The sequence below is a fragment of the Ruditapes philippinarum genome, unplaced genomic scaffold (genome assembly GCF_026571515.1).
Source record: "Ruditapes philippinarum isolate M1 unplaced genomic scaffold, ASM2657151v2 ctg5780_1_1_1_1, whole genome shotgun sequence".
Classification (NCBI taxonomy): Eukaryota; Metazoa; Mollusca; class Bivalvia; order Venerida; family Veneridae; genus Ruditapes; species Ruditapes philippinarum.
Window position 1 is genome coordinate 110685 of NW_026858349.1, and position 27964 is coordinate 138648.

A 27964-nucleotide genomic window follows, 5' to 3' on the forward strand; every position below is an offset into this window, starting at 1 on the left:
CTTTGTCCTGTCCTTAAGTGGTTATTATTCTATTTGTAAGGGAAGTAACTGTTTAATGATTTTAAAACCAAATAAATTAAAAAACTCGGGCGGTAAGTTCCCTTAACATCCCCTTACGAATTTTACTGATTCTGGACCCATTGATTGTTCAACGTTAAATTTATTTGGATCAGAGTCGTCATTAAAATTTTTACTATCGAAAGCTATTTGAACATTGGATTATTTCATGTCCGGAAGCTCGACAAACATTTTACGGAGATTCGGCGATTTTTTTAAAAATTAGAACAACTTTACTTTTCCTTCTTTTTTCTAAGGTTTTAAGGTGGAATGCTATCGAATGGCTTTGTTACCGTCATTTTGACTTTAAAAACTTAAGCAGACTAGTTTTATATGTTTATTTTCCAAGCAATTAGTTTTACCACTAGACGTAAAATGTCAGCTTCGAACGTAATTCCAACTCAAAAAGTAATTCATCTCATCCTGAAATAAAATGACATAAGATTTTTAACTTATTTTAAAAAGAGAAAACTCTAGTGACAGATTAAATGTGTCACGAGGGAAAAATACCGATATGTATAATGTCTTATTTGCTCATATATCTTATGCTATCCCCTGTATACTGTACTTCTGTCAATAATTTATTTGTTATATTCAATGTGTGCAAGCAGGGGATATATAACGACACAATAAATAAGACATATGAACACAAGTCGGTATATAACCCTTTTAAAAAATGTAAAAAAACAACAATATAAAAATATCTTTTTATATGTCTCTAAGCACATCTCATTAATTAAGGAATGAAATCGTTTTTGCAACATTATATGTTTCAATCTTACCAATGACTGTTTTTATACTTTTTCAATTTAAAAACACGAAACTTGGCAATAGTCGGCCTTGCCCGATGGCTTCAAACCACTTGCTCCTCACCACTGAAGGTTCGTATCCCGTCAGGGAAACTAGATAATTTCATATGTGGAGGATATTCTGGATAGCTAACGGAACGTCAGTGGTTCTACTTTGGTTCCCACTCGTGCCTGAAATAATATGAGGTCCTCCAAACAACCATAACGGTGCCGGTGTAACGTCAATCCCAACCCAAAAAAAGTCGAAACAAGGCTAGTGAAGTTTAAGGTCTCTACTTTGACGTACTTAGTGATTAGACTATGTTTCTTTTAAATGACACCAGATCTGGAGGTTAAACAACTTTTTCCTGAGTGAGTTCTCGTAAAATTCATTGGTCCACATAGATTTTATGCTGGTTTCTAAGCAATCAAACACTTGAGATATGAGTTCGAGTTTTGGAAAATCTGTATTACTTCGGGCCCAGTACTGGTTAGTTCCAGGAATTGGACTCGAGAAGAGTTGAAATAATTTTCTATCTTAATCTACAAAAACATGTACGATACGATACTTACCTACAATCCCTTGGAACCCTAAAATAATTAAAATCATTCCTTATTTAAATTAAGGTAAATTAAATGACATTTTTTCTTAAAAGTTCAAAATTATATTATACATGACCTTATTGCAAGCTGACGTACAGGTAACTGTATATATTACACATGTATAAGATTTGCGAAAATATAAATCATATCAATTTTTCAAAACCATGTAGTTATTTTATTATTATTATTATTATTATTATTATTATTATTATTATTTTTAATAATATATTTTGTTGTTGATTATTGCCTTGTTTTAAGTTCGTTCTTCTGGGTATATGTTAGTGTTCATCCGTGCTGTTCTGCAGAAATTAGAAACTTCAATGGGGGCGACAGGAGAATGTTTCTAATTTCTGTAGAACAGCTACAGATGAATAATAACATACTTTGTGTCAAGCTTTATTTGGTTTCAGAATATTCACTTTATTACGTCAAGACTATTTTATGAACGCGGTTCTATGTAATAGAAAGAGCACCGAAACACGAGGTTATCTGATTTGTACGAGGGGGCCGGTAGCCCCGAGTATTAATCAGATTACGAGTGTTTTTGGTGTTCTTTCTCTTTTGTATCATAGTCAAACATAAAAACACGTTCCCTGTTGTCACACAATATGAAACCCCGGCAAAATGAACAATGAACGAACATCAATTGAATATGATATTTCTGTCGCTTTCCCCTTTCCTCTATTTCTTAACGCCAGCAAAAAATGAGCCAATCAATGGGCATGCTTTGGAGTGCGGGTAACTAATACCCGCACTCCAGTTAACGCACGGTGCATGTATATGTATACGATTTAACCCTGACACATTTTCAACAGAAAGGTCTCCGAACTATGATACAAGAATAACTAGGCGACTTTGAATTAAATTTGATATAGTAGACTTAAATTTTTCTATGAAAACTAACAAACATAATTTTTAAGAAATACAGCGTTTTCATTGGATGATAAATAAAGCTGGACACTAAATAGATATACTATGTCGAAGATGTAACTATTATCTTCTCCATAACTACAGGGCTGGGAATCAACCCAGGCAAGCAACATATACCGAACGAAGCGGAAAATAGTGTAGCGTGTTAATACATATATCTGGTTTTCAATCATTTCCAACAAAAAAAGTTATAAACAAAAACATACATTTTTCGTTCCAAGATGGCGGCGTTTGTTTACATTTTGTAGGATACGACGCAGTTTTGATTCCCAGCCCTGAACTAGGTCACAATACAGTGTTTCAAAGATAATATACATGTATATATAACGGCTATTATAACTTGCATACGGATGCAATAATTATGATAGAGTAATGTATATGCTATTAACATATTAAAAAAAAACTCTGTTTAGTGTATTGTATTGTGCACTGCACGTACAGGTTATAGGCTATATACCGAGTTTTAAGAAATTAGTTTTTTAAAACTCTGTATGTTATAACCTGTTAGAATCGAGTGAATTATGTAAACAGGCGGAGTCTATTAAATCGGCTCATTTAACGTATAAATTTAATACATATAGTTGAGTAAAAGCACTGTTTGGTAAATATTTCAGGAAAATTTAAGCAAAATAGAGTGATTCCATTTGCAGACAAATTTTGGCAAACTGTTATGCATTTTATTGCATTTATTGCAGTGTGTTGTGGAGTGGAGAGGAGTGAAGTGGTGCTGTGCTTTGCGGTGCATTTATTGTATTGTGCAGCATTTTGTTTCGTTGCACATTGTATTGAAAAATATTCTATTCACAATATCTTAAACTGGAAGTAGCTTTCGGCTTCAGCCGACAGTTTTCTTATTCATTGTCACGTGAGGGGAAACCATTGTGAAGTCATTATTGGGAGAGTAGCAAACAAAGGCGCTGCCATTAAATGGGCCATGAGGACCGAACGCTTTAAAGATATTTTTAGAGATTTTGTAAAAACCGGAAATGTGCGAAATATGCCGGATGTTGACGACTGTATGATGCAAATATAAACAGTTTTTATGATGCAAATATTACAGTTTTTAAATGTTTAAAAAACTTACCTTGACAATGTTTATTACTGAATTTTAGATCATCAATGTCGATAGAACCTAGAACTTTGCTAGCAGCAATGACAACATTGTAATCGTTCGGTACCAGGGTATTCAATATAGTAACAGCAGCTCTCACCCAATGTCCACGCCTCGTATCCGTTGCCTTAAACATCTCTGTTCTTTTATCCCGGCATTGATCCTGAAAATTGCATCGATACTTATATTATACATTGTATAGGATATCACATTGGTCAGCGACTAAACATGCCTTGATCACTTTCCTTTGAAAAGTTTAGCTGAAAGACAATTAAGGGCGGTGACAGTGAGCTGTGGTCCAGTGGTTTATTTTTCATCTCCATCCAAAAATCTAGCTTAAGATCCTAAGCGTACTTGTTGTATTTTCTAATCGCAGATCAGAAAATTCAATGCTGACATTCAATCTCTGACACAGAATTTTCACGACAAACATAACAACAAGTAGTTCTCAAAACAGCTTAAAACTAGCGATGTAAAAGAGAGAAATATTTTTATTTTGTTACAAGTATCCAACAAATTACAACGCATTCAAAGTTTAAAAGAATATTGAATTGACAATAAATGCACAATCACAAATTACGCGGATGAATAGCATTTTAATCAATGAAAATGCTATTTTTAGCGATGTCGACAGGGCGTAGTACACAAATAAATCTGACTGTCGAGTAGTGGAATATATACATGTCGGACTGTTTACTGTTTTGGCGAGAAGATTTTCGCTAAATTATTTTCATCAGTGTTAAACAACAGGTTTACCTCGAAATTAATAAGAAATGGAAATTCTCAATTTAGAATTACAATGTATTTGTTTTCATCCAGGCCAACTACGTGGTGCAGGGGTAGCGCGCTCGTTAGGGTGTGAGAGGTCTGGGGTTTAAATCCTAGTCGAGGCAACTTTTTTTTAAGTGTCATCTTTAGGGACGGAGCCACGATATGCAAGGATAAAGTGTGGCTGTCATAAAAAAATGAACATAAGTGATTTTTTGATGCAACTCTAGTCATGCAAAATTCCAAATGTATAAATCTCAAACTGTTATAGTAAAAAATATAAACGCAGTCGCTGCGTAAGATGAATTATGGTATATAAAAATAAACTTATACAGGAAAATACATACAGAAAGTCAGTATGCTTTAGATTGCAAAGATCATAAAATACCACAGAGCTTGCAGCCCTTTGATTTTTATACTGTGATAGGACGGAAAGTCCACCAATAATCCGGCAAAGAATATGGCGTGATCGTATCCTGTTATGTAGCATGCCTCTAAGTAAATTGAAAAACAATATATAATCTATTAAAAAACCAAATATCAACTTATAAACAAGAGGGCCATGATGGCCCTGAAGTCGCTCACCTGGAGCGGGCAAGTTTAAACCCCAGGGCTTTTATTTGAATAAACTTGGTAGACACCTATTAGAAGATCTTTCATGCTAAATATCTAAGGTCTAGCTTGTTGGGTTTTTTAAAAAAAGATTTCTTAAGTTTTTTTTTACACATATACTATCATTTAAAAACAATGACACTCCTGGGGCAGGGCCAGTTTTGACCCAAGGGCTTTTATTTGAACAATCTTTGTAGACACTTACTAGAAGATGTTTCATGCCTAATATCTAAACTCTAGCTATTCGGGTTATTTCCAAGAAGATTTTTAAGTTTTGCTATACACATATAAGGAAAATCAATGTCCCCCGGGGCGGGGCCAATTTTGACCCCAGGGCTCTTAGTTGAACAAACTTGGTAGACATCCATTAGAACATGTTTCATGCTAAATATCTTAGCTCTAGCTCTTTGGGTTCTTTAAAAGAAGATTTTTATGTTTTTACTATATTCATATAGGGAAAATCAATGACCCCCTGGGGCGGGGCCAATTTTGACCCAAGGGCTCTTATTTGAACAAATTTGGTAGACATCCATTAGAACATGTTTCATGCTAAATATCTTAGCTCTAGCTCTTTGGGTTCTTTAAAAGAAGATTTTTAAGTTTTTACTATATGCATTTAGGAAAAATCAATGACCCCCTGGGGCGGGGCCAATTTTAACCCAAGGGCTTTTATTTAAACAAACATGGTAGACACCCATTAGAAGATGTTTCATGCTAAATATTTAGCTCTAGCTCTTTGGGTTCTTTAAAAGAAGATTTTTAAAGTGTTTACTATATACATATAGGGAAAATCAATGACCCCCTGGGGCGGGGCCAATTTTGACCCCAGGGCTTTTATTTGAACAAACTTGGTAGACACTCACTAGAAGATGTTTCATGCCAAATATATAAGCTCTAGCTTTTTTGGTTTTTTAGAAGATGATATTTAAAGTTTTTTCTTTTGGTTGCCATGGCAACCAGAGTTCTGCATGGAATTAAATTCTTTGAAAAAATTTTAAAGGTGACCACCAAAGGAACATTCCTGTGAAGTTTGGATGAAATTGGCTCAGTGGTTTATGAGGAGATGTTATTTAAAGTAAAAGTTTACGGACGACGGACGGACGGACGCCGGACGAAAAGCGATCACAAAAGCTCACCCTGTCACAAAGTGACAGGTGAGCTAAAAACTAATTTCGAACATAGACTACCTAGTAGTTTCCGAAAGTTAAAGTTTAGCACTTCGCCGCCGTCTTGCCGAAAGATTTAATGATTTCATGCCGAGCTACGGTTTGAGTTGCACGGACGGTTAAGAAAACAATACCACGTGCTTTTGACTGTTGATTTTTACTATCAAAAATCAATAAAGGTGATTTCTATTTGTATATATTCCGTGTCTGAAAAATAATCTAGTTAAAATGTTAGCATTTTCTTGTTCAATAAAACGTGTAGAAATATATTGTAGCATGATGTTTTTTAATACAACAAAGGATATATACCTCTAATAGAGCCATCGACACTGTTCCAGATCCATTTATAGATATCCGGTACCAAAATTCAAAACAAATGGTTTGATTGGCTGGTAAAATAGGTGAATGCAGTTCAGATCTTACGCGAGTTTTTGATTGTATCGTCAGATATGTTCCATTTTCTATAAATAATTAACAACTTTTGTTAATTATAATTTGAAAGCAGAAAAGGGGATACGTAAACATAACGATGAATATTACCTTTCTCGGCTTTCACGCTTTGTGAAATGTAGCCAATGAACTTACAGCATTTGCACCACGTGATGTTCCAATGTAAATAATTATATTTAGTGATGCTTATAATGGATCACAATATTTCTATACTTTCTCTTTCATCTTAAAACAGTGCAGACTGTATAACAGCCAATGATTATCAGGCTGGTAAAAGACAATAGTATCGACGTTTCTTAATGTGCTTAAAGAAACAGATGACCTGCGAATATGTACACTGTGTTTTGATTTATTTAGGAAACAACCCTTTTTCAGAACATTGCTCCCTTTAATTTGACTTTAATGTTTATTGTTTTGTTCATCAATCACTCTGATATGGTTCAAATAAAATGAATGCATCGATGTTTTTGAATAGACTATATGTTTTTGAATAGACTAAGTGTTAACTTAAATATGATTTATGTTATTATTTGCTAAGAATTGTCCGAAATTTGTCCTAATTGTACTCATACTTACTCGTTCCTAGGGAATGATCTTCAAGTCGACCGTGCTCTAGTTTCCATGGAATATAGTCAACATGAGGGTATCCATACAACTTATTTTCCCATTGACATAAACCCTGGTTTTCAAAAGTACATATCACTGAACTCCCTTAAACAAAGTATATAAATTATTCGTTTTACAATTTATCCATTTCTTCATATAAAACAAAAACAAGAAACATGGCAATGCCATGAAACCAGGTTTTCAATTATCACCATTGTAGATAAATATGTTGTATTTGAAATACAAATACAAGCAACAAACAATGTAACTATGTGCAATGTAAAACATGAATAATGTAGGAGGAATTGCGCACAGAAGAAGTGTTCACTATATATATATTCTGTATAAGGAAAAAAAACAAAGGGCCATAATAAGGTCAAATATTATCCAATCACAAAACCCTGACAATATGCGCCAGGGCACTTGATGACAAAGCTTCTGTGAAAGTTTGGTCAAAATCCGTTGAGAAATGTAGGAGAAGTTGCGCACTGTAGAAATTGTTCACTATATATTCTATATATGGAAAAAAAAACAAAGGGCCATAATTAGGTCAAATATTATCTAATCGCAAAACCCCGACAATATGCGCCAGGGCACTTGATGACAAAGCTTCTGTGAAAGTTTGGTCAAAATCCGTTGAGAAATGTAGGAGGAGTTGCGCACAGAAGAAATTGTTCACTATATATTCAATATAATGAAAAAAAACAAAGGGCCATAATTAGGTCAAATATATACCAATTGCAAAACCCTGACAATATGTGTCAGGGCACCTGATGACAAAGCTTAGAACTGAGAAAGTTTGGTCAAAATCCGTTGAGAAATGTAGGAGGAGTTGTGCACAGAAGAAATTGTTCACTATATATTCTATATAAGGAAAAAAAACAAAGGGCCATAATTAGGTCAAATATTGCCAGGGCACTTGATGACAAAGCTTCTGTGAAAGTTTGGTCAAAATCCGTTGAGAAATGTAGGAGGAGTTGCGCACAGAAGAAATTGTTTACGCCCGCCCGCCGACATACCTCAATCTAATAACCAGTTCTTTTGAAAATAACCAGTTTTTTCCTTCGGAAAACTTGGTTAATAAAATGCTTTGATTAATGAAATAATATTATATTAAAACAAGTTAAAATCATGTAAACAGGATTTTCAATGTTAATGTCACTGTGACCTTGACCTTGGAGCCAGCCATGCGGAACATGCGTTCTGCACGTCATCTTGATGTGGTAAACATTTGTCTGAAGTTTCATCAAAATTCTTCAAAGGGTTGAAGAGTTACAGAGCGGACACAATTTCGTTTGACGCACGCCCGCCTATCCGCCCAGCCGCCCATCCGCCCAGCCGCCCATCCGCCCATCCGCCCGCCATACCCCAATCTAATAACCAGGATTTTCAAAATTGAAAACCTGGTTAATAAACAATGTTGAAACATCTGTCATATCTTGTTTACAATTCAGAAAATTGTATGTAGACATTTAAGAGTAAAATAGTACTTATAACATAAACTTAACATTTTGAAAGATAAAACTTGGCTTTATTGCAAGAAATTTATAGCTTTTGAATGTGGCATGATTGTGGCGTCCCTCAAGTACCACACGAGACAAACACCGGAAGTTCATCAATGTGTCGCGTATATCATCAAAGATCTATCAATAGCGAAAGCAGTATGCTACAGTAATATAATAACAGATTCAATTGTAAATCATTCAGAAAACAATTAACTAAATTTTGTGTCCCTATTGGGCAAAAAAACGAAAAGGTAAACATGAACAGATTTATAACAGTGTGTATATGTTGAATATTGCATACCAGTCATGATTATCTACATGTACCGCAAACTCCTCACAGTGATTACCTCCCTTGGCAGAATTGTAATCACTGCCTTCAAAGACGTCACATGATGATGAAAGTCACATGACGTAACGTCGAAATTCAAATGTAAATATTGACCGTTACAAAGAAAATCTAACGTTATTTTTCTCTTTCTGTTTTATTTTTTACTTTTAGTGCCTACGTTCCATATAGTTTATTAAAAAATTATCGAAAGTATACAAAATAACGAAATATAAATTCAAAAGCTAAAAAATATAAAATATCAAAATATCGTCTCGGTAGAAAATAATCTCATAATTTTTAAAATTATTTCTAAATATTCATATTATTTATTTATTTATTCATAAACATTGTTAAATAAATGAGAGAAAACTTATCTGATAGATAAAAGCAGTAGATAAAACAATTTTTGAAAAAATATAGTATATCAGAAATTCTGATATATTGGGACCTTGGTGGCAGAGATCTACGCCGAAGAATTAAGGGGAGATCACTGTGTGGAGATTGCATGTACCGTTTACACCGTCTCGTGCTTTAAATGACGTCATTCCCGCGCGCCTTTTATGAATGAATTGCGTCCTAAGAATGACGTCATCTACAGCTATGAATGAAGTTGTAATGTCATAAGCTACTCAAAGAAAAAAAGTGCTAAATGAAAATATCAGTTTTCGTAATTTCTTTCCGAAATATTATTATATATGATAATTATTGTAATATGTAAGAAAAAGAATCAAACACTTACTGTCGTAACAGACCGGAATATCTAGCTCTCGCCCGGGTGTTAAGCAGAAACTCGACAATGCCTCGTTACTGCCGTAAACAGTTACCCTCGAGCTAGATATTCCGGTCTTTACCGGCAGCCGATGTAAGATCCTTATACACACCGTATTACCGGCGGCAGTGATGGCAGATCACTGCAGTGATGGCAGATAGCTGCAATTTACCGCTCGGTACAGGTAGGTTATAAATTTGGTTGGTATTATTATATTACACAAATACGGCCAATTTCATTGCTATGAAACTATTGTCCATTGACTGGAGATACTATTAGGTAATTTTGGACTCGTTCTTTCCTGTTTTTAGACTATTTTGAGCAGGTTTAAAGTGACAGCTTCGGAAAAATCCGTGAAAATGTCTGTTTTTTGTTCAAAATATCTCAAGTTTTAACTAAATGGCAGGACTTTGTGTTATTAATATAGACGTTCATCAATTGGGGTCACGCAAGCCAAATATCTACCCCGTGAGTCTTTTCTTGAAAGTTTTACAGACGTTCAATCTGGTCCGGTCGAAGAAAAAATGCTGCCGTTGTGGGCAGATACTTATTTTAAATGCTGCCGTCGATGGCAGAAATACCATGAAAGTGGCTAACATTCTGACAGAAAATCAAGGTCAATCTTTTCTCAATTCCTCTATTCTTTGCGTTCTTTTAGTCGGAATTGAGACGTTAAACTATCATTTCTAATATTTTCTCAGGATAGAAAAGTTATTAATGCGGTATGTGCATCGAAAAAGCTTTTCAGCAACACGCAGATACTATACAAAATGTGATGATTCAGTACGACCAAATTGCACTATAAATAGAGCAATTAAGATGAAGAAACTCAGTTTTCTATATTCATGCATGTGTGCTTGATCTGTTGTGTCTGTCAGTTACATGCATACAATACCATATGTATCTTAAGTTTAGCAGCGCATAATTCACTGCCTTTTCAAGACATAACGCCATTTGCATATTACAACTGTAACTTCAGTAAGTGGACATTAATTTCTCGAGGTCCATCGCTTTATGACATATAAAGCCTGAAATTTACTTAGTCGGCGCCAATGCTGCATATTATAAGTAACTAAATCGAGGTAATATAGGGAAGATTATTAACATTGCAACTGACAAGATCTGTGGACATCAGTGTATCATAAAACAATGTATGTTAATGTAAAATGGAGATTAAGATAATATTATCGACACTTCAAATATTTTCCTATATTATCAAGTTCTTGAAAAACACGACAACGTGGATTCATTTCTTTAAATTTTCATGTTTGAAATCGCGTTGTAGTTTGTCTTTGAATTACGTTTACTATGCTAAAATATTAACAACAGTACTAAAATTAAGGTGGACATACAACGCGATTTCAAACATGAAAATTTAAAGAAATGAATCCACGTTGTCGTGTTTTTCAAGAACTTGATAATATAGGAAAATATTTGAAGTGTCGATAATATTATCTTAATCTCCATTTTACATTAACATACATTGTTTTATGATACACTGATGTCCACAGATCTTGTCAGTTGCAAGGTTAATAGTCTCCCCTTTATTACCTCGATTAAGTAACTTATAAAGCGATGAACATTATTACCTCGAGAAAATAATGTCATATGCAAGCAAATGAATATCCACTTACTGAAGTAACAGCTGTAATATGCAAATGGCGTTATGTCTTGAAAAGGCAGTGAATTATGCGCTGCTAAACTTAAGATACATATGGTATTGTATGCATGTAACTGACAGACACAACAGATCAAGCACACATGCATGAATATAGAAAACTGAATTTCTTCATCTTAATTGCTCTATTTATAGTGCAATTTGGTCGTACTGAATCATCACATTTTGTATTGTATCTGCGTGTTGCTAAAAAGCTTTTTCGATGCACATACCGCATTAATTACTTTTCTTTCTTGAGAAAATATTAGAAATGATAGTTTAATGTCTCAATTCCGACTAAAAGGGCGCAAAGAATAGAGGAATTGATAAAAGATTGACCTTGATTTTCTGTCAGAATGTTAGCCACTTTCATGGTATTTCTGCCATCGACGGCAGCATTTAAAATAAGTATCTGCCCACAACGGCAACATTTTTTCTTCAACCGGACCGGATTGAACGTCTGTAAAACTTTCAAGAAAAGACTCACGGGATAGATATTTGGCTTGCGTGACCCCAATGGATGAACGTCTATATTAATAACACGAAGTCCTGCCATTTACTTAAAACTTGAGATATTTTGAACAAAAAACAGACATTTTCACGGATTTTTCCGAAGCTGTCACTTTAAACCTGCTCAAAATAGTCTAAAAACAGGAAAAACGAGTCCAAAATTACCTAACAGTATCTCCAGTCAATGGACAATAGTTTCATAGCAATGAAATGGGTCGTATTTGTGTAATATAATAATACCAACCAAATTTATAACCTACCTGTACCGAGCGGTAAATTTTAGCTATCTGCCATCACTGTAGTGATCTGCCATCACTGCCGCCGGTAATACAGTGTGTTATATTTCGATGGAAACAGACACTTTGGCTGTGGAGCTCAAAATTTGTTAAAATATAATTATAGACGTTGAAATATGATTTTTTTTTCTTTCAAAACAGCTGAAATTATAGACGTTGAAAAGTGATTTATTTTTTCAAAACAGCGTAAATGCAGTTTTCTTATAGATATGCCTGTATGTGCTGGCATTGGTAAATATTCAATTATTGGGATTTTAACGCATTTTGAGATCCACACCAACGTGTCTGTGGAAAGAGAAAAAATATTGTATACATTTGTAATAAGATCTAGATAAAAAAGTAATTTAGTGACAGTCATAAAGAAGATCATTGTAAATCCTCTAACCGCTATTTAAATAGCATGTTTATGACAATAGATAGGAGGTACATATCACGTCCTTTTGTCAATAATATATGGATATAATTCTTTATTCTTAATTCGATTTTCATTCGCGCGTATTAAAGCAGATGTATCTCACTACTGTAAAATATGAAAAGTATGAAAATATCTCTTTAAAACACATTTGCCCTATTCACTGTGGATAAACGAAATCACTGCACCAAATCATTAAAGCTTATACAATTCATAGCACCTTATTCTTCCGATCACTGTACCTTTCTTGTGAGCCTTAATATGTACCTTTCTTGCGTAAATAGAAAGTAGACTCGTTTATATACAGGTAGTAGACTCGTTTTTTCACAGGAAGTAGTCTTGTTTCTACACAGGAAGCAGACTCGTTTAAACACAGGAAGTAGTCTTGTTTTAACACACTCAGGAAGTAGACCCGTTTTTACGCGGGAAATAGACTCGTTTATACACAGAAAGAAGTCTTTTTTTTACAGAGGGAGAAAATTACATTTTACAGAGACTCATTTTTACACGGTGAATTGTTATATACTATTGTTTATTAGAAAAAAAAAACAAAGTGAATGGGATTCGTATCATTCAGTCATTGTGTTTGGTGAAGGAATATCTGCACTCCCCCAAAAAGGCTAAAGAACAGAAAGTTGTTTATATTACAGATGTATTAATATGAAAGTAGGCAAAGCCTAAGAACGGGGGAGTCAGATAAAAAATCGTTCATTTTTTATTTTGCATTTTCCGTTTTAAAGTGTCATTTGGCATTCAATGAACTGCTTCCGTTTAATCTTGTTCCCTTTCCTTGTGCGCAGGGGACCAGTCTACGCAATGTCATCCGTTTTAATCAGAATCTCTCGATTTTTATTGTTACATCGTTAGTCGAAACGATGCGATTGGTCCATTACCGAAATACCCTACGGTTATCATTGCGTTAAAGCGCCCAACAAGAAAATGATACTGAAAAGTTCACTGATAGGTATATAATTCTATATATTTTTTTATTTTATTTATATTTTATTTCCTTTTAAATTAACGTATAGTCTATAGCCGGGCAGTAAAAGCCTGGTACCAGGGACCCTATCTCATACTCACATACGATTTCTACATTAAAATACTCCTCAGACTCGGATTCTGACGATTTGCAGATGTAAGTTCCGGCATCACCAATACCTGCAGTAGCCAAGTAGAATACACGTATTGTATCTGAAAACACAAGAACTTTGTTGCTGTGTATTGTTGGTAAAGGCCGAGTATTGTTATAATTATGTTCATGTAATGTATTTGCTACAGTAAGAAAGACTTATAGTAGATTAAAAATCAATATTAGACTTGCATGAGCTTAGAATAATATGAAATTAGGTGCTACATATGGCGCGGATGCTCTTATGCATAACATGTTCAGTATACGTGTAACCAGATCTTTATGACACTTCTTAAATAAGTAAATGCATGTTTTTGTACCGTTAACAGAAACGAATAAATAGGCGGTGTCAACCTATCATCGGAGTGGTAAACAAATTAACTAAAATCTACAAACTCCTTTCAGTGATTATCGCCGATTCTCGATGGCAATAAGGATTTTATGCCCACATAAAATAATTTATGTCATTGACCTTGCTCTCCTTACTGTACAAAATTTTACCCGTTAAGTGTCGGGTTTTAGCTTAGCAAGATTTATTAAATTCTAAGCCAATCAATATCAAAATCCAAGTCACGTGATGCCGATTAACCAATCATTACATTAGATCAATCACAAAGAAATAATTTTGGCGTGGAAGGTTCCTCGCCATTCTTTATTAAGAAAACCCACCTCCTCCGACTCCATCCTCCTCTTTCAATTTTTCTTAGGATGTAGATACAATCGTTTCATTTATTGTTTATGAATATAATTAATGCATTTTTATACTGTATATGGTTTATGCAAAGATTTGTCAAGTTAGTCATTGTCACACTTTTGCTTCAAATACTTGAGCAACTAATCACGATGTACATTTTTATATATTGTTATGAAAGATTTGTTAAGTAAGTATTTGTACTACGAGTTAAACCACTAACAGAAACAATATCTACATGTAGTTAGTGTGATAAATATTTATTACCCCTCACTTTTTTCGTAATGCTAATTTCCCATAGGTCTCTGGGAGTTATTTTTACTGTTAATGCAAGTGTACCACGTGACTAAGAATTTTGTACTGTTACATAGGTAACAGTATTTTAAACAGTATAAAATCTGGTCACGTGGTCTATTTTCTAAATAAAATGAAATAAAATGGCCGCCATTCTTATTCTTATTTTCGTCGGTAAACCCCGATAGGACATCAATTTCTTCTATGGAGTATCCATGACACCCATAAAATTTAGTAGTTCACACCCTGGTGTGCTTTTCGTGTTTAAAATATCTTTTTGTCGAATAGTCAAAAAGTGAACATCCGTTTTCAACGGAAGTACTTGCAACGTTAATAACAAGAAAAATGGTTTCCTGCGGGGCACATTTTTAATGATATAAAGATATTTCATTTAGCTATTTTCAACATTGTTTGGGGGGGATTAATAAACGTTTGTATCAGGAATATAGTTGACAATAATCGATCAATATAGAAGAAGGTCTTTGGAAACTGATGACCGAAGAAGGTCGAACATAAAACAATTATTTCTTTTTAAGAAAATTATTTAATAGGCCTACCATTTTATGAATAATTCCGAGCAAAAAAAAAGTAAACACACAGGTTTACGCAGAAAATATCTCTATTTATTATGACAGATGCCACTACGAATATTTTAATTTTGTAGATTTTTAGTATAAACAATTTATTGTTTGTAAAATTTGAGATACATATTAAAGAAACATTGATAAATTTCAAACACATCATTCAAGTTTTTCAACCTTTAAGGGTAAAATAATTATAGAAAATTAGAAATATCACGTAATCGTTTTTTTTGTTCTTAATTATGTCTTATTCTCACTAATTCCCTAGAGAAATCCGTTACGTACCGGCAAACGGTATTTATCCAGGTTTTCGAAAAGGTCAGTTAACCAATCATATACGGTTTACAGATCACATGCTCCTCCATGTACCGAAAACAGGTCACGTGCTCCTCCATGCCTCGAAAGTTAAACGCGTACCAATACCCTGCGGTCTCCAGACCGCAGGGAATTAATTGTCAAACTGGAACATGCAGACGATTTAAGCATGCATCAAAGGATTATTTAACACTTCTAATCAGTGAAACGTTACAGAGATGGTGGACAGACATAGGATATCATCGTTATTTTGTCAAAAACCATGCTAAGAATATTCTGGAAACAGAAGGATCAGATTTCACAGATCATAACTGTGTAAATGGGTTAGTGTTTGTTTTCTAAATAAAACCTAGCTTATTGTATGTTTATGATTTGTAGATATCATCACTTGCATAAAGAATAAAAGAAAAAGGAAACTTCTCAAGTAGGCCTAAAGTACACTTAAAACTTGAAAGGTAAGGACAGTTTAGTTATCATTGTTACTCTTGATTTTTTTGTTACAGTTAGATTTAGTTGAAAATTTCAGATCATCGCAGTATTTTTGTTCGGGGTAATAAAATAAATAACACATGGGTTTGTGAGTAACAGTAAAAATATCATCCCTCGTAAAATACTGTTACCCTCGGCTACGCCTCGGGTAACAGTATTTTCCTCGGGATGATATTTTTACTGTTACCTACAAACCCATGTGTTATTTATATACTGTTATTTATCAAGTTACAAGCTTTATGATCATGAATTCACACACAAGTATATATCATAAAGTTATTTTATCAACCTTTTAACTTTCAACTTGTAAAATGTCCCCAAATAGCCTCATTTTTTTCCAAATAAAGGTCTTTTTTTCAAATTAACTAAATTTAGGCATACACACTGACACATTCTTCAGAATTTAACTGAACAACAAGATATTTGTTCTCACTTATGAATTATTGAAAAGATTGTTTTACTTTTCTAAGGATAGGAAGCTGCTTTAGGTCTGATTTAATGTGCCACAATATAGTACTGAATGGGAAAAAGGCAATTCTTAACATTAATATTTTCATTCTATATGTACCGGTACTCAAACAGAAATACATTTTGTTTTTACAATTTCATGTCCATTTCTTTTATTATTATTATTTTGAATTAAACTGCTTTGACTCTAAAAATACTTCTTCTTTATATAATGTAAACAATGAAAGTAAATATTTATGATTGAACTCAGATGAATGAAAGCATTATTAAGTATATTTAGCATTATACCTTGGAAATGGCCATGTGGAGATATTATTCAATATCTCATCCCCATTGCTACTCTTGATATTTCTTAGAGGGGAGGGAGGGGGTTAATAAATAAGCAATAAATAGAGGGAGGGAGAGAGAGATTTAGACCATTATTCCATTGTTAAATGAGGATGTATTTTATTTATTAAATAATTTATTCAGACTTTCAATGTAGATGAGAATATTTTACAAAATAATAATAATTTAACAATAGATAGAATTCTAGAAAACATATCTGGACACTTTTTAATTTTCAACCAGTTATAGACTACATGTATACATTTATTAAAGTATATATAGGCTAACTTATTGTTTGTTGGGTAACAGTCATATACTATTCATTACATTATGTACATATATTGAAACCCTGGTTTACCTACTTCAATGACATATAATAAATATAAACATATATAAGCATTTTGTTGTTGACCAACTTGTTTTATTTACTTTATAGAAAAAAATTGGATGAGGGGGGAAGTGTCTTACTGATTTTGGGGGGTGAAGTGTCTTAAGGGGTGAAGTTTCTTCAAAATTTGAGGGGTGAAGTGTCTGGGGGTGAGGTGTCTTGCTACCTGACATATAGCCTAGCTATTCCTAAAGCTACTGGACTAGTATAATGTTGGCCAGCCTCACTGACAGGTTCCAATCATTCATTTAAGTGTCAAGTATTTTTACTAACAAGATACATGCATAAGTAGTACAGTTATTATATAAGATGTAAGAATTCCTAAACATAATATTGTAGGGTATTAAATAAAAATAATACAAAATTGAAGTAGAGGTAAATTAAAAATCATTTTTGATTGTTCATGAATTAATTATGGTAAATTTAATATGACTATTGTTTTCTTTTTCATAGTTATTGATCATTTAGTTTTTTCTCTGTTAAGTAAATTTACTGCTGGGAACCAAGTTGATTTTGCATTTCAGTGTTGTGACTAGTGAGAATTATAAAACATGTTGAATGTTTAAAATAAAGGATGTCAGTCATACAGTCACAAGAAAGCAAAGTGATTTTGGTTTTTTTTCATGTTTTTTTGTTGTTGTTGTTGTTGTTGTTGTTAAGTTAATAAGCAAGAACTAGACCTTATTCTATTATTTATTTTGCTATAATATGGTAAACTTTCAGTAAAGCTCTTCTATCATGAAACATAGCTTTGACAAATGCAACAAGATTTCCCAAAGGTGACTGATATGATATTTAGTTACTGAAACAGAAGTTTCATATATTATATAGAGAAACTACAGAGAGTAGTTTGGGGCAAAAATCATTCAAAAATTACATCTGATGTTACACAAAATATTTTGGGTTCGAACGTTTTAGGTACGAATCTGATATGAAATATATGCGTCAATACTTCTGCATCGAGTGGTTCTTGTATGAAAATATTAACATTCTAACCATTTTCTGTCCCAGTTGACGGATGATTTTGATATTTGCTCATTTGCAGTACATTTTAATTTGTAAACAAAGCCCATAGCAACCATGCGGTCTCACTAATTACCGACAAGAACCGTCAGTAAAAATGGAAAAATACGAATTAATTTCACTACTTCATCATTTTATAATCACAATTCCTAATATTTTTGCATGAAAAACATAATAAATTCGTTCTGAACCATGTTTATAGGCAAATAACTATAGCGACAATATTCGTGGTATACTTGATTTAAATTTTATTCCCGTGACATCAGTTCCGAGGTCATAAACTTAAGTTCATCCTACGTAAAAGTTATATTTTGTACATTTGTTTAATGATGATATGTAATTAGTGTGGTGACAATTAACATCTTAATTGAAAATTTGAACCGATTTTAACTCTACTATCAAAGTTTTCGATTGTAATAAAAATGGAATCGTAAGCCATGTGTTAATAAATTTTGACATATTCCGCGAAAATAACATAACCGGATATAGAATTTATTGCATGTCGGGATTAGTTTTGGTTAGTTTAACCAGCGGTTAATTTTAACCATTTTGGTTTGTTTAACCATTTTGGTTTGTTAACCTTTTGGTTATCTCGGTTTATACAAGTGACTAACCAAATTGGTTAGTTAACCAAAGTTGGTTAAATTTAACCCACGGTTAGCGTTTAACCCAGGGTTAATTTAACCAACGTTTATACAATTGGGTTAATTATATACTAAACTGTTGGAAAATATATGCCAACGTATGCACAACGAAAAAGATTTTTCTTGATGTCATTATGAATAAAAGAATATCAACATACGTCTAGCAAAGTCAGAGTTATGAAACCCATGACAGTCTGTTGGTTTTATCCAAACCCAGGTGAAATAAGGAATAGAATCACTACAAGTTAAACTCAACGAATGACCAAAAGGTATTCTGACGAACTTTAGTCCACTACTTGTAACTTTTACTGAAAATAAAAGAACAAGAACTCATTTTGTGTTCCGTAATTTAAAGATGGCAATAAAAATCAAAAGGGCCAAGATGACCCTAAATCGCTCACCTGACCCATCGAACTCATCCGAACAATTACCTAGACAAGCATTCTGTCCAAGTTTCATGACAGGTGGGTCAAAAAAGTGACCACAAGAGTGTTAACAAGGTTGTTCCATATTTGGGCAGTGTGACCTAGTTTTTTACCCAAGGTGCCCTATATTCAAACTTGACCTAGAAATCATCAAATCAAACTTTCAGATCAATTTCCAGGATATTTGGATCAAAACAGTAGCCACTAGAGTGTTAACAGGATTTTTCTATTTTTAGCTCCTTTGACATAGTTTTTCATCCGAGATAACCCATGTTCGAACTCATCTGAGCAATTACCTAGATAAGCATCCTAACCAAGTTTGTTGACAATTGAGTAAACAATGTGACCACTAGAGTGCTAACAAGGTTTTTCTACTTTTAGCTCCTGTGACCTACTTTTTCATTCGAGATGACCCATGTTCGAACTCATCCGAGCAATTTCCTAGACAATTATTCTGACAAAGTTTGATGATGATTGAGGCAAAAATGTGACCACTAGAGTTTTAACAAGGTTTTTTTTATTATTTAGCTCCTGTGACCTAGTTTTTCCAACCGAGATGACCAATGTTCGAACTCATCCGAGCTATTACATAGACAAGCATCCTGACCAACTTTGATGATAATTGAGTCAAAAATGTGACCACTAAAGTGTTTACAAGGTTTTTCTATATTGAGGCGGTGTGACCTAGATTTTCATCCAAGATGACCCATGTTCGAACCTGACTTAGAAATCATCAAAACAAACATTCAGACCAACTTACAGGCATTTTGATCAAAACAGTAGCCACTAGAGTGTTAATAAGATTTTTTTGTTTTTAGCTCCGGTGACCTTATTTTTCATCCCAGATGACCCATGTTCAAACTCATTCGAGCAATGACCTAGACAAGCATCCTGACAAAGTTTGATGATAATTGAATAAAAAATGTGACTAGAATGTTAACAATATTTTTCTATATTTGGACAGAGTGACTTAGTTTTTGACCCAAGGTGACTCATATTCAAACAAACTTTAAGACTAATTTACAGGATATTTGATCAAAACAGTAGCCACTAGAGTGTTAAGATTTTTCTATTTTTAGCTTCTTCAACCTAGGTTTTCATCCGAGATGATCCATGTTCGAACTAATCCGAGCAATTACCTAGACAATCATCCTAACCAAGTTTGATGATACTTGAGTCAAAAATGTGACCACTAGAGTGTTAAAGCAGCACGCCTCCAGATTCATCCTAATTTTCATGAAAATTATGAAAATGTATTTAATGGTAAAATATTGTGAAATGAACAGAGAAGGACGGACATTCAAATATCCTAAAAGCTCACCCTGAGCTAGCTTATGTGAGCTAAAAAAACGAAAATTCAGCGTTATGGGACCTGTGCTCATCACGTGAGAACTAACGTGAGATACAAACTTCCAAAAACTAAAATGAATTATTTCTGTAAAAACATGTAAATAATAATCAATCTTCAACATGAGTGCAAATATGCAAGGCATAAAAATGACAAAAATGCCAGTGTAGAACAGTCATGTTAGCCCAATAGGTAGAACGTTTAACTGTGAATCGGGTGACCTTGATTCGATTCCCGAAAAGTGTAGGTCACATTCGTTGTGATTGATTAAAAAATCCTTTCGCACCTAAACATTAGATACTCCTAAAGATCTGCTCTGGCATTTACAGAACTTATCAGTTCCTTGCGAAAGCGAAGAGAGTAGCACTAGTAAACTCCTTGACAGCCTATACAGGAATTATGCGGTGGCTGAACCACTGTTGTTCAGCGTTCACCGGAAATAGCTGCTCAAAAAATCGAAAACCAAAGTAAAAAGGTTGACGGAGATCATGTTTCAACTTATTTCTCCATCATAACTTTGTCTATTTTTCCAAACTAAACAATTTTATGAAGGTTAATAAGTCTGGTTTTAAAGCAGTATTTGCTTTTTCTGCAAAATGAATACTTTTACCAAACTCGCGATGAATTGCAGCGTTTCTGTTGACTTTGTAAGTCATGTTTGTATATACCACTTAATCAAGCCCAAACGCATTTTCTGTATCAAAATCCGTCTTTTGTACAAAATGTATAGAGGATATCCAAGTTTTTTTTCTAAAGATTCAGTATTTATTTTCATCGAGTGGTATGAAAAGAAATATGTCATGAGTGACGGTAACCACGAGAGAAATATGATAATTTTCATACCACAAGATGAAAATAAATCCTGTATTTGTAGAAAAAAAACTTGAATTTTCTGATTATTATATACATTTTCTCTTATTTCAGATTTTGAATGACTCTCCCTTTAATTTTGTATATTAATTTATCTGTATATAGCAGAAAGTAGTCCGGCAAGACACCAGAGAAAATACGGAAAATATGTTTCACTGCGGTAAAAAAATAATTTTTTACAGCGAAAATACGAAAAAAAAAAAACGCAATTAATTTCATCCATATTTCTCATTATTTCATTTATATAGAGGATATTTGTGAACTTTAAAACCAGTATTCTCACTCGTGGCTACGCCACTTGCGAGAATAATGTTTTTAAAGCCCACTCGATGAAATAAAATTACATCTTACACAACAAACAAATTTCTTTTTATCTTATGCTTAAAAACAAATTAAAACGAAATTTCCTTAATATTAACGTTAATATTAAAATCTGTTTTCCCCATTGAGAGCCTCATTTTGTCGAATTTTAGTCAAGAAGTCTTGGGCTGAAAAAATAAGTTCGACAATCAACTTTAAATGGCGGTGATATTATTCATTTTATTAAAAAATATGAATGATCGCTTGTTTAAATAATAAAAACAAATAATTCTAATAGAAGAAAAAGTCCAACCATCCATCCATATTTCTGTTACTTACTGCGATTTTATATTAGACCCGGCTCTGTTAAATGTAAGCGGTCGCCATTTTTTAAAAGTTGTGTATAATTGTGTTTGATTCAGAGGGATATCATTTGGAAATGTTAGTCATACACCTTTTTAAAAGAAAGAAAACTTATTTGAGGATTGTAACATGCAATAAATAAGTGTTGACGGATGTGTAAACATTCAAAAAGCGGCTAGGTAATTGGAAAACTTGAAATTGTTGAAACAGTTGAAAGGCTGCCCTACGAACGATGGGTTGTTTACGTATTCTTCGGGCTATTGGCTGTCATTGTTTTTCAAGTTTTCATAAAGCATACGGCAGTTATTGCTCGTAGGATACTTAAATATGCCCAAATGTCATCAAGAGCAAAAATAAAATTGAGGTACCACATGGGGAAAATCTTAAACATGTAGTTTCGTCATTGAAAAGTATGAAACTATATTTTGATAATTTTCACTGTGAAATTATCAAATATAATTTTCACGGATAAATCAGTAATCCACTGAAAAGCATAAAATAAAAGTATGTAATAAAGACTTCTCTCAAATTGTATTTCAGAGTTATCCATCAGCTCCAGCTGCTTTTAGGAAACATTTGCGAAAAACAACATTGCCTTGTGTACAGTCTAGCACGGTTGTGTACGAGGTGGAAAACTGTTAACGGGTGTATGTGATGTAGTAGTTAAACGAATGGTATTTTTAATTTCCTTTTTAATGTTTTTATGCGCTATTTCCGGTGAAGGATGAACACCAGTATGTACTATGCTCTAGTGAATTTCAAGTGGCTTACTGTCGTAATTCGAAGGGTAAACTACCAATTCAACCACCAAAAAGTGTCAGTGCTAAAGTTCTGAAGTATGAGTGTTATATATCTACAGTATTATTCCTTGCATAAAAGACTATTGAATCTCTCGTCGCGTGCGCTTGGGCATTAAATACGTCATCCTACTTCTACATATTTTAATGCACGAAAAAGGCGCGTAAACCCTCTATTTTCACCTGAAGAATGATGTTCTAAATATAAAATTATTTGTCGTTAAAAGTAGCAACATGGAAGCAAAGTAGTATTTTGACTTCCATTTAATATAAGAAGCTAATTACGGTTAAGATAATTGGCCAATGAGTTAATTTTTGGAAACTATAACAGGACGCAAAAAAAATAGAAAAAAAAGCCTTTAAGAAATAGAAATAAACTCATTTCTAGGGATTAATAAACATGTAAATAGAAATGATATACTGTTACCAATCTCGCAACTGGAGCCAGAGAAACCGGCTGGACACTGACAGTTATATGGGTAAGTTTCTTCTGTGCAGGTACCACCATTGTAACACACGTTGCCATATTTACATCTATTAATTTCTGCAATGTTTAGAATCGAAAAGCATAAATCCACAAACATCAAATCTTAGTAATTCAATATATAATAAATAAAAAACTATGCATAAGCTACATATCAGCCCTTATTCATTAGACAACCCACCCTCATCTTCAGACCAAGTCCTCCCTCCAGACACAGTATTTTCGAGCCAAATAACTGAAGAAGTGTAAAGAAGCTGTACAAATAAGAGTTAATTTTTTAGCCCAGCCATCAGTTGACATTTGCAAATCGAATGAACAGACTTTTTTCAAAAGGAAGCTGTTTTAAAAGAGAATTCATTGATAACAAAGAACTCGATTTTTTTTGCAAATCAAAACATAAGGCACCATAAGTACATACAGAGCTAAACAAGCTACATAGTTACAAAAGGATTACTTATTACAATTGTCTTTAACTGAAAATAAAAAAATGTTAAGGATAAAATATAACAGCTTTCATAATGCATATCTAAAAAGACTTTGACTTTTTCGATACTTTCTGAAGTGTATCTATAGAATTTACAGGTTACAAATATATATGAGACAAATATATATTAGATATAAAATTGGAAAACATTATTTGATTGCAATGGATTTCCAAGCTTGCAATATCCCAATTGTAAAGGTTAAATGTATCGGTAGGTCAAAACACCAAATTGGTTTGAGGTAAGGTCTCAAACGAGGTCAAATGTTTGCCATTGGCGTTTAGGAGAAATGTAAAAAAAAACAAGTTGGTCAGAGGTGAGGTCTAAAACGCCGTCAAATGTCTGCCATTGGCGTTGACGAAAATTATTAAAAACCATATTGGTCAGAGGTGAGGTCTAAAATGCCGTCAACTATCTGCCATTGGCGTTCAGGAGAAATATTACATATAAGAACAATATTGTTCAGAGGTAAGGTCTAAAACGCCATAAAATGTTTGCCATTGGCGTTCAGGCGAAATGTTGAAAACCATGAGAGTGTTCATGGGTAAGGTTTATTACGCTGTCAAGTGTCTGCCATCGGCGTTTATAACTTATTGTTCTCTAACCGACTGACACAGACGTTTACACATCCTATATGACTGATGGAAGATTTCATTCCATCGAGTATCGCACGTGTTTGAACAAAAGCACGCATAGACACTATTTCAACACTTTGATCAAACATTTTGATGTCATTGTCCTCAGGAATCTAAATATAATAATTTATATAGGAGTAAATTGATCAGATAAATAATCAATTCAAACTTCTTTAAATTATAAAAATATTACGATTTTCATTTGAGTTTTAATAAAACAAGTTACCTATCTCGCAAATATTCCCTGCAAAGTCTGGTCTACACAAACACGTGAAGTCTCCTGTACCATCGATACAACTTCCGCCGTTCAAACATGGCTGAGGCATACATTCGTTGCCATCTAATAAATAAAAGTTGTTGAACAATTTCCTCACAAAATTAGTTGATAGTCAGATAGTGCTGGGGGAAGGAAGGCTCAGTGGAACATGTAAGCAAGGACTCATTGGTGTTAATAATCTGATGAGTATGTGGTTAACTAGTCTGGTTCCCTGCCTACATTTATTATAACGTAGTGAAAGGGGAAGGAATTCCTGTCTAATAGTTGACCAATCTCCGCGCAGTGATCTCCCCTTAATTCTTCGGCGTAGAACTTACAAAGGGAAGCGACCGCTGCGAGTTTAGTGGTTAACGTGTTAAATAAGCCACCACTTGTCTAAAAATTTAATTTTGACAATACATGTAATTGATAAATGTTTAGGTCTGTCGTGAATTAAAGCTGATGTAAATTGTACAAATTTCAAGAAATTTTCTGATATACCTGTTGTACTTGATAAGTACACTGTTGTTGCATTTTTTATCACATTTATTCTGAAAAATTAAATAATATACTTGTATTAATATTCGTCATATATTTTGATGTATAAATAATAAACATTATGTTTCAGATTCCAATGGCATATATTTTCTTTTATTGTAGCTCATGTACTTTTCCCCGATATTCTTGCAGAAATTCTGACACATATATTCATCAAAATATTACAGCATAGAAATGAGCCGCGTCATGACAAAACCAACATAATGGGTTTGCGACCATGGTTTTGTCGTGACGCGGCTCAAATATTTCTGCGCGAAAAAAAAACACCGATGGAGCAGGTAATATTTACCTAGAACATGCTTATTTTTCGAATACTGAACGATGTAACGAAAATTTACCCAAGTAAAGTTCACGGTTACTTGTTACACGAAATTACCCACCCTGCATTAATATTGCGGCAATAAGCATTTGCTGTCATTGAAAATTAAAGACAGTCATTCACTTATTAAAATATAAATTTCGTATCGGATGATGAAAATTAAAAATAGAAATGATACGCGTCAATAGACTATTTCTTTTTTTTTCAATAGTGATTAAAGATCAACATGTTTTGAGTTTATTCACGAAATATATGCAGTTCCGTATAAAATATCATTTGTATATTAAATGTAAATTTGACTGAAAATTATTTACCCATTGCTGATCACAAAATGGACAACTATCACAGCTAAAGCAAGTATCTCTGAAATAAATTTAACATTTCAAAGTCTAAAATTAAACAATATTTTGGTGTTGCATTGAATCATTTTCGCATTCTTGCATTATCGGTGCAAAAAGCGAAACGACGACAAAATCAGGCAAAAATACGTACGACACACAATATGTTTTTTCATGTCACGTCTTTTCTCTTTTGCGACGAAAATGCAACAATACAAAGATACGACAAAAACTTTCGCATTGTTGCATTGTCTCAATTTCGGTTCGTTACACTGTCACATTTCCACGGTCCGGTTGTACAAGCACATGCACACATCAAATTAAAAAACGAGCTTTCACTATGTGATAACATTTAGTCTTCCGTGTAAATATTCTAATATTTTTGTAAATTCAGTTATTAATCAACTTACTGGTTACATAATATTGGACATATCCTGTGCATATGTGTAACGTATCTGTACATGCGGCACCGTTACACGAAAACGCGAAAAATCAACTAACAAAACAATACAAAACAAATCAACGCTGCGAAAAATCAATCGGGACACCTCGACGACATCTCATAATAATCTCGGACTTAATGCGGATTGAAAACAATTCTACTACGTGGCTTCAGATGTAAACAAAACAGAGGATGATTTTTTATGCTCCCCGAAAAATTTCGGGAGAGCATATAGTCGCCGGGTTGTCCGTCCGTCCGTCAGTCAGTCTGTCGGTCCGTCTGTCCGGGTGAACATCCAATGGTCTATGAACTTCATTCCGTCCATAATTTTAGTTAAAAAATGAGGTAAATTTTACTGGTTTATGGGGAAAAGTGCCACATAAACCAGTAAGAAAAAAAAACACATAAACCCAAAATGTTGGCAAGTCAGTCCGTCCGTAAGTCCCGAATTCGTGTCCGCTCCATACTTTCGTTATTTGAAGTCGGATTTTACAACTATTTCACAAAAATGATCATCATATTGAGATGACGCGTCGCGCGCAACATTTTGGTCGTTACCTTGAAGGTCAAGGTCACAGCATGACCTTGCAGCAAAATCGTGTCCGGCCCATAACTTTGTTATTTTACAACTATTTCACAGAAATGATCACCATATTGAGACGACGTGTCGCGCGCAAGTCGGTAGATAGATCTCATTTAGTAAAAGTGCAGTGCAAAGACCAGTAACTCTGCCTTGCCTGAGTTTGAAATTATCACACTTTGAACTTTGTCTGGGACTACAAAAGATATACTTTTCTGTGTCCAAAACCTAGTCGGGGAGCATCACCCGGTTCAACAGGCTTTTGTTTGAATTATGAGTAAGTAATTATTTTACATCCAATGGAAAATAAAGTCAGTTTCGATGACATTATGATTGAATGCATAGTATCAACAATTTTTTACCAAATCTGAAATATCATTTGTACTTTCGGTTTCTTAGACTGTGTCAGTCGGTATATAAACGCTTTAAATCTTAGTTTAGCCAATTTAATTTGGTTAATCTTTACAAATGAACACTAATGAAGTTAATGTTTAAAATATTTTTTGAGCAACGTTTTTACTAGACTGATTAAAAGTCAGCCGATTTTCTTAAGTAACATGGCAACATTTTTTTTGAAATAATGCAATCCGATGGGACAATAAATAATTTCAAACTCTAGATTAGCTTTGTAAAGTAATACTATGCAAATTAAGTGAAAGCTTATAAAATGATTAAAAAAACAAATGCATTGATCAACTTACGAATTTGCTCCGACATGTTCAGCATTTGGTTTCTTTCCTGAATTGAATGTGACAAGCGCAACAGGTACACTCTTTTGATAAGAAACCGGGCCTTATAAATGACCTCTTCTGTATTTTTGCATGGTTTACTAAATTAAATGCGTATTAAG

At 33.7% G+C, this 27964-nt stretch overlaps 1 protein-coding gene across 3 annotated transcripts; it reads right to left on the bottom strand.

Moving 5' to 3' along the window:
- Nucleotides 1-381: 381 nt before the first annotated feature.
- Nucleotides 382-27946, bottom strand: LOC132752921 (protein eyes shut homolog). 3 transcript variants are annotated; one of them, XM_060743332.1, is made up of 12 exons: nt 27816-27946; nt 26069-26117; nt 25379-25428; nt 24848-24961; nt 23448-23564; nt 19076-19225; nt 13649-13759; nt 7062-7196; nt 6345-6496; nt 3463-3652; nt 1419-1436; nt 382-480 (listed from the first exon to the last, which is right to left on the bottom strand). In XM_060743332.1, the coding sequence occupies exons 1-12, from the start codon at nt 27838-27840 to the stop codon at nt 476-478; spliced, it is 1116 nt and encodes a 371-aa protein (XP_060599315.1). In that variant the 5' UTR covers nt 27841-27946; the 3' UTR covers nt 382-475. The 3 variants fall into 3 exon arrangements, with proteins under 3 accessions (XP_060599315.1, XP_060599316.1, XP_060599314.1); XM_060743331.1 differs by lacking the exon at nt 382-480 and having other exon boundaries at nt 489-1436; XM_060743333.1 differs by lacking the exons at nt 382-480; nt 19076-19225 and having other exon boundaries at nt 488-1436.
- Nucleotides 27947-27964: the final 18 nt, after the last annotated feature.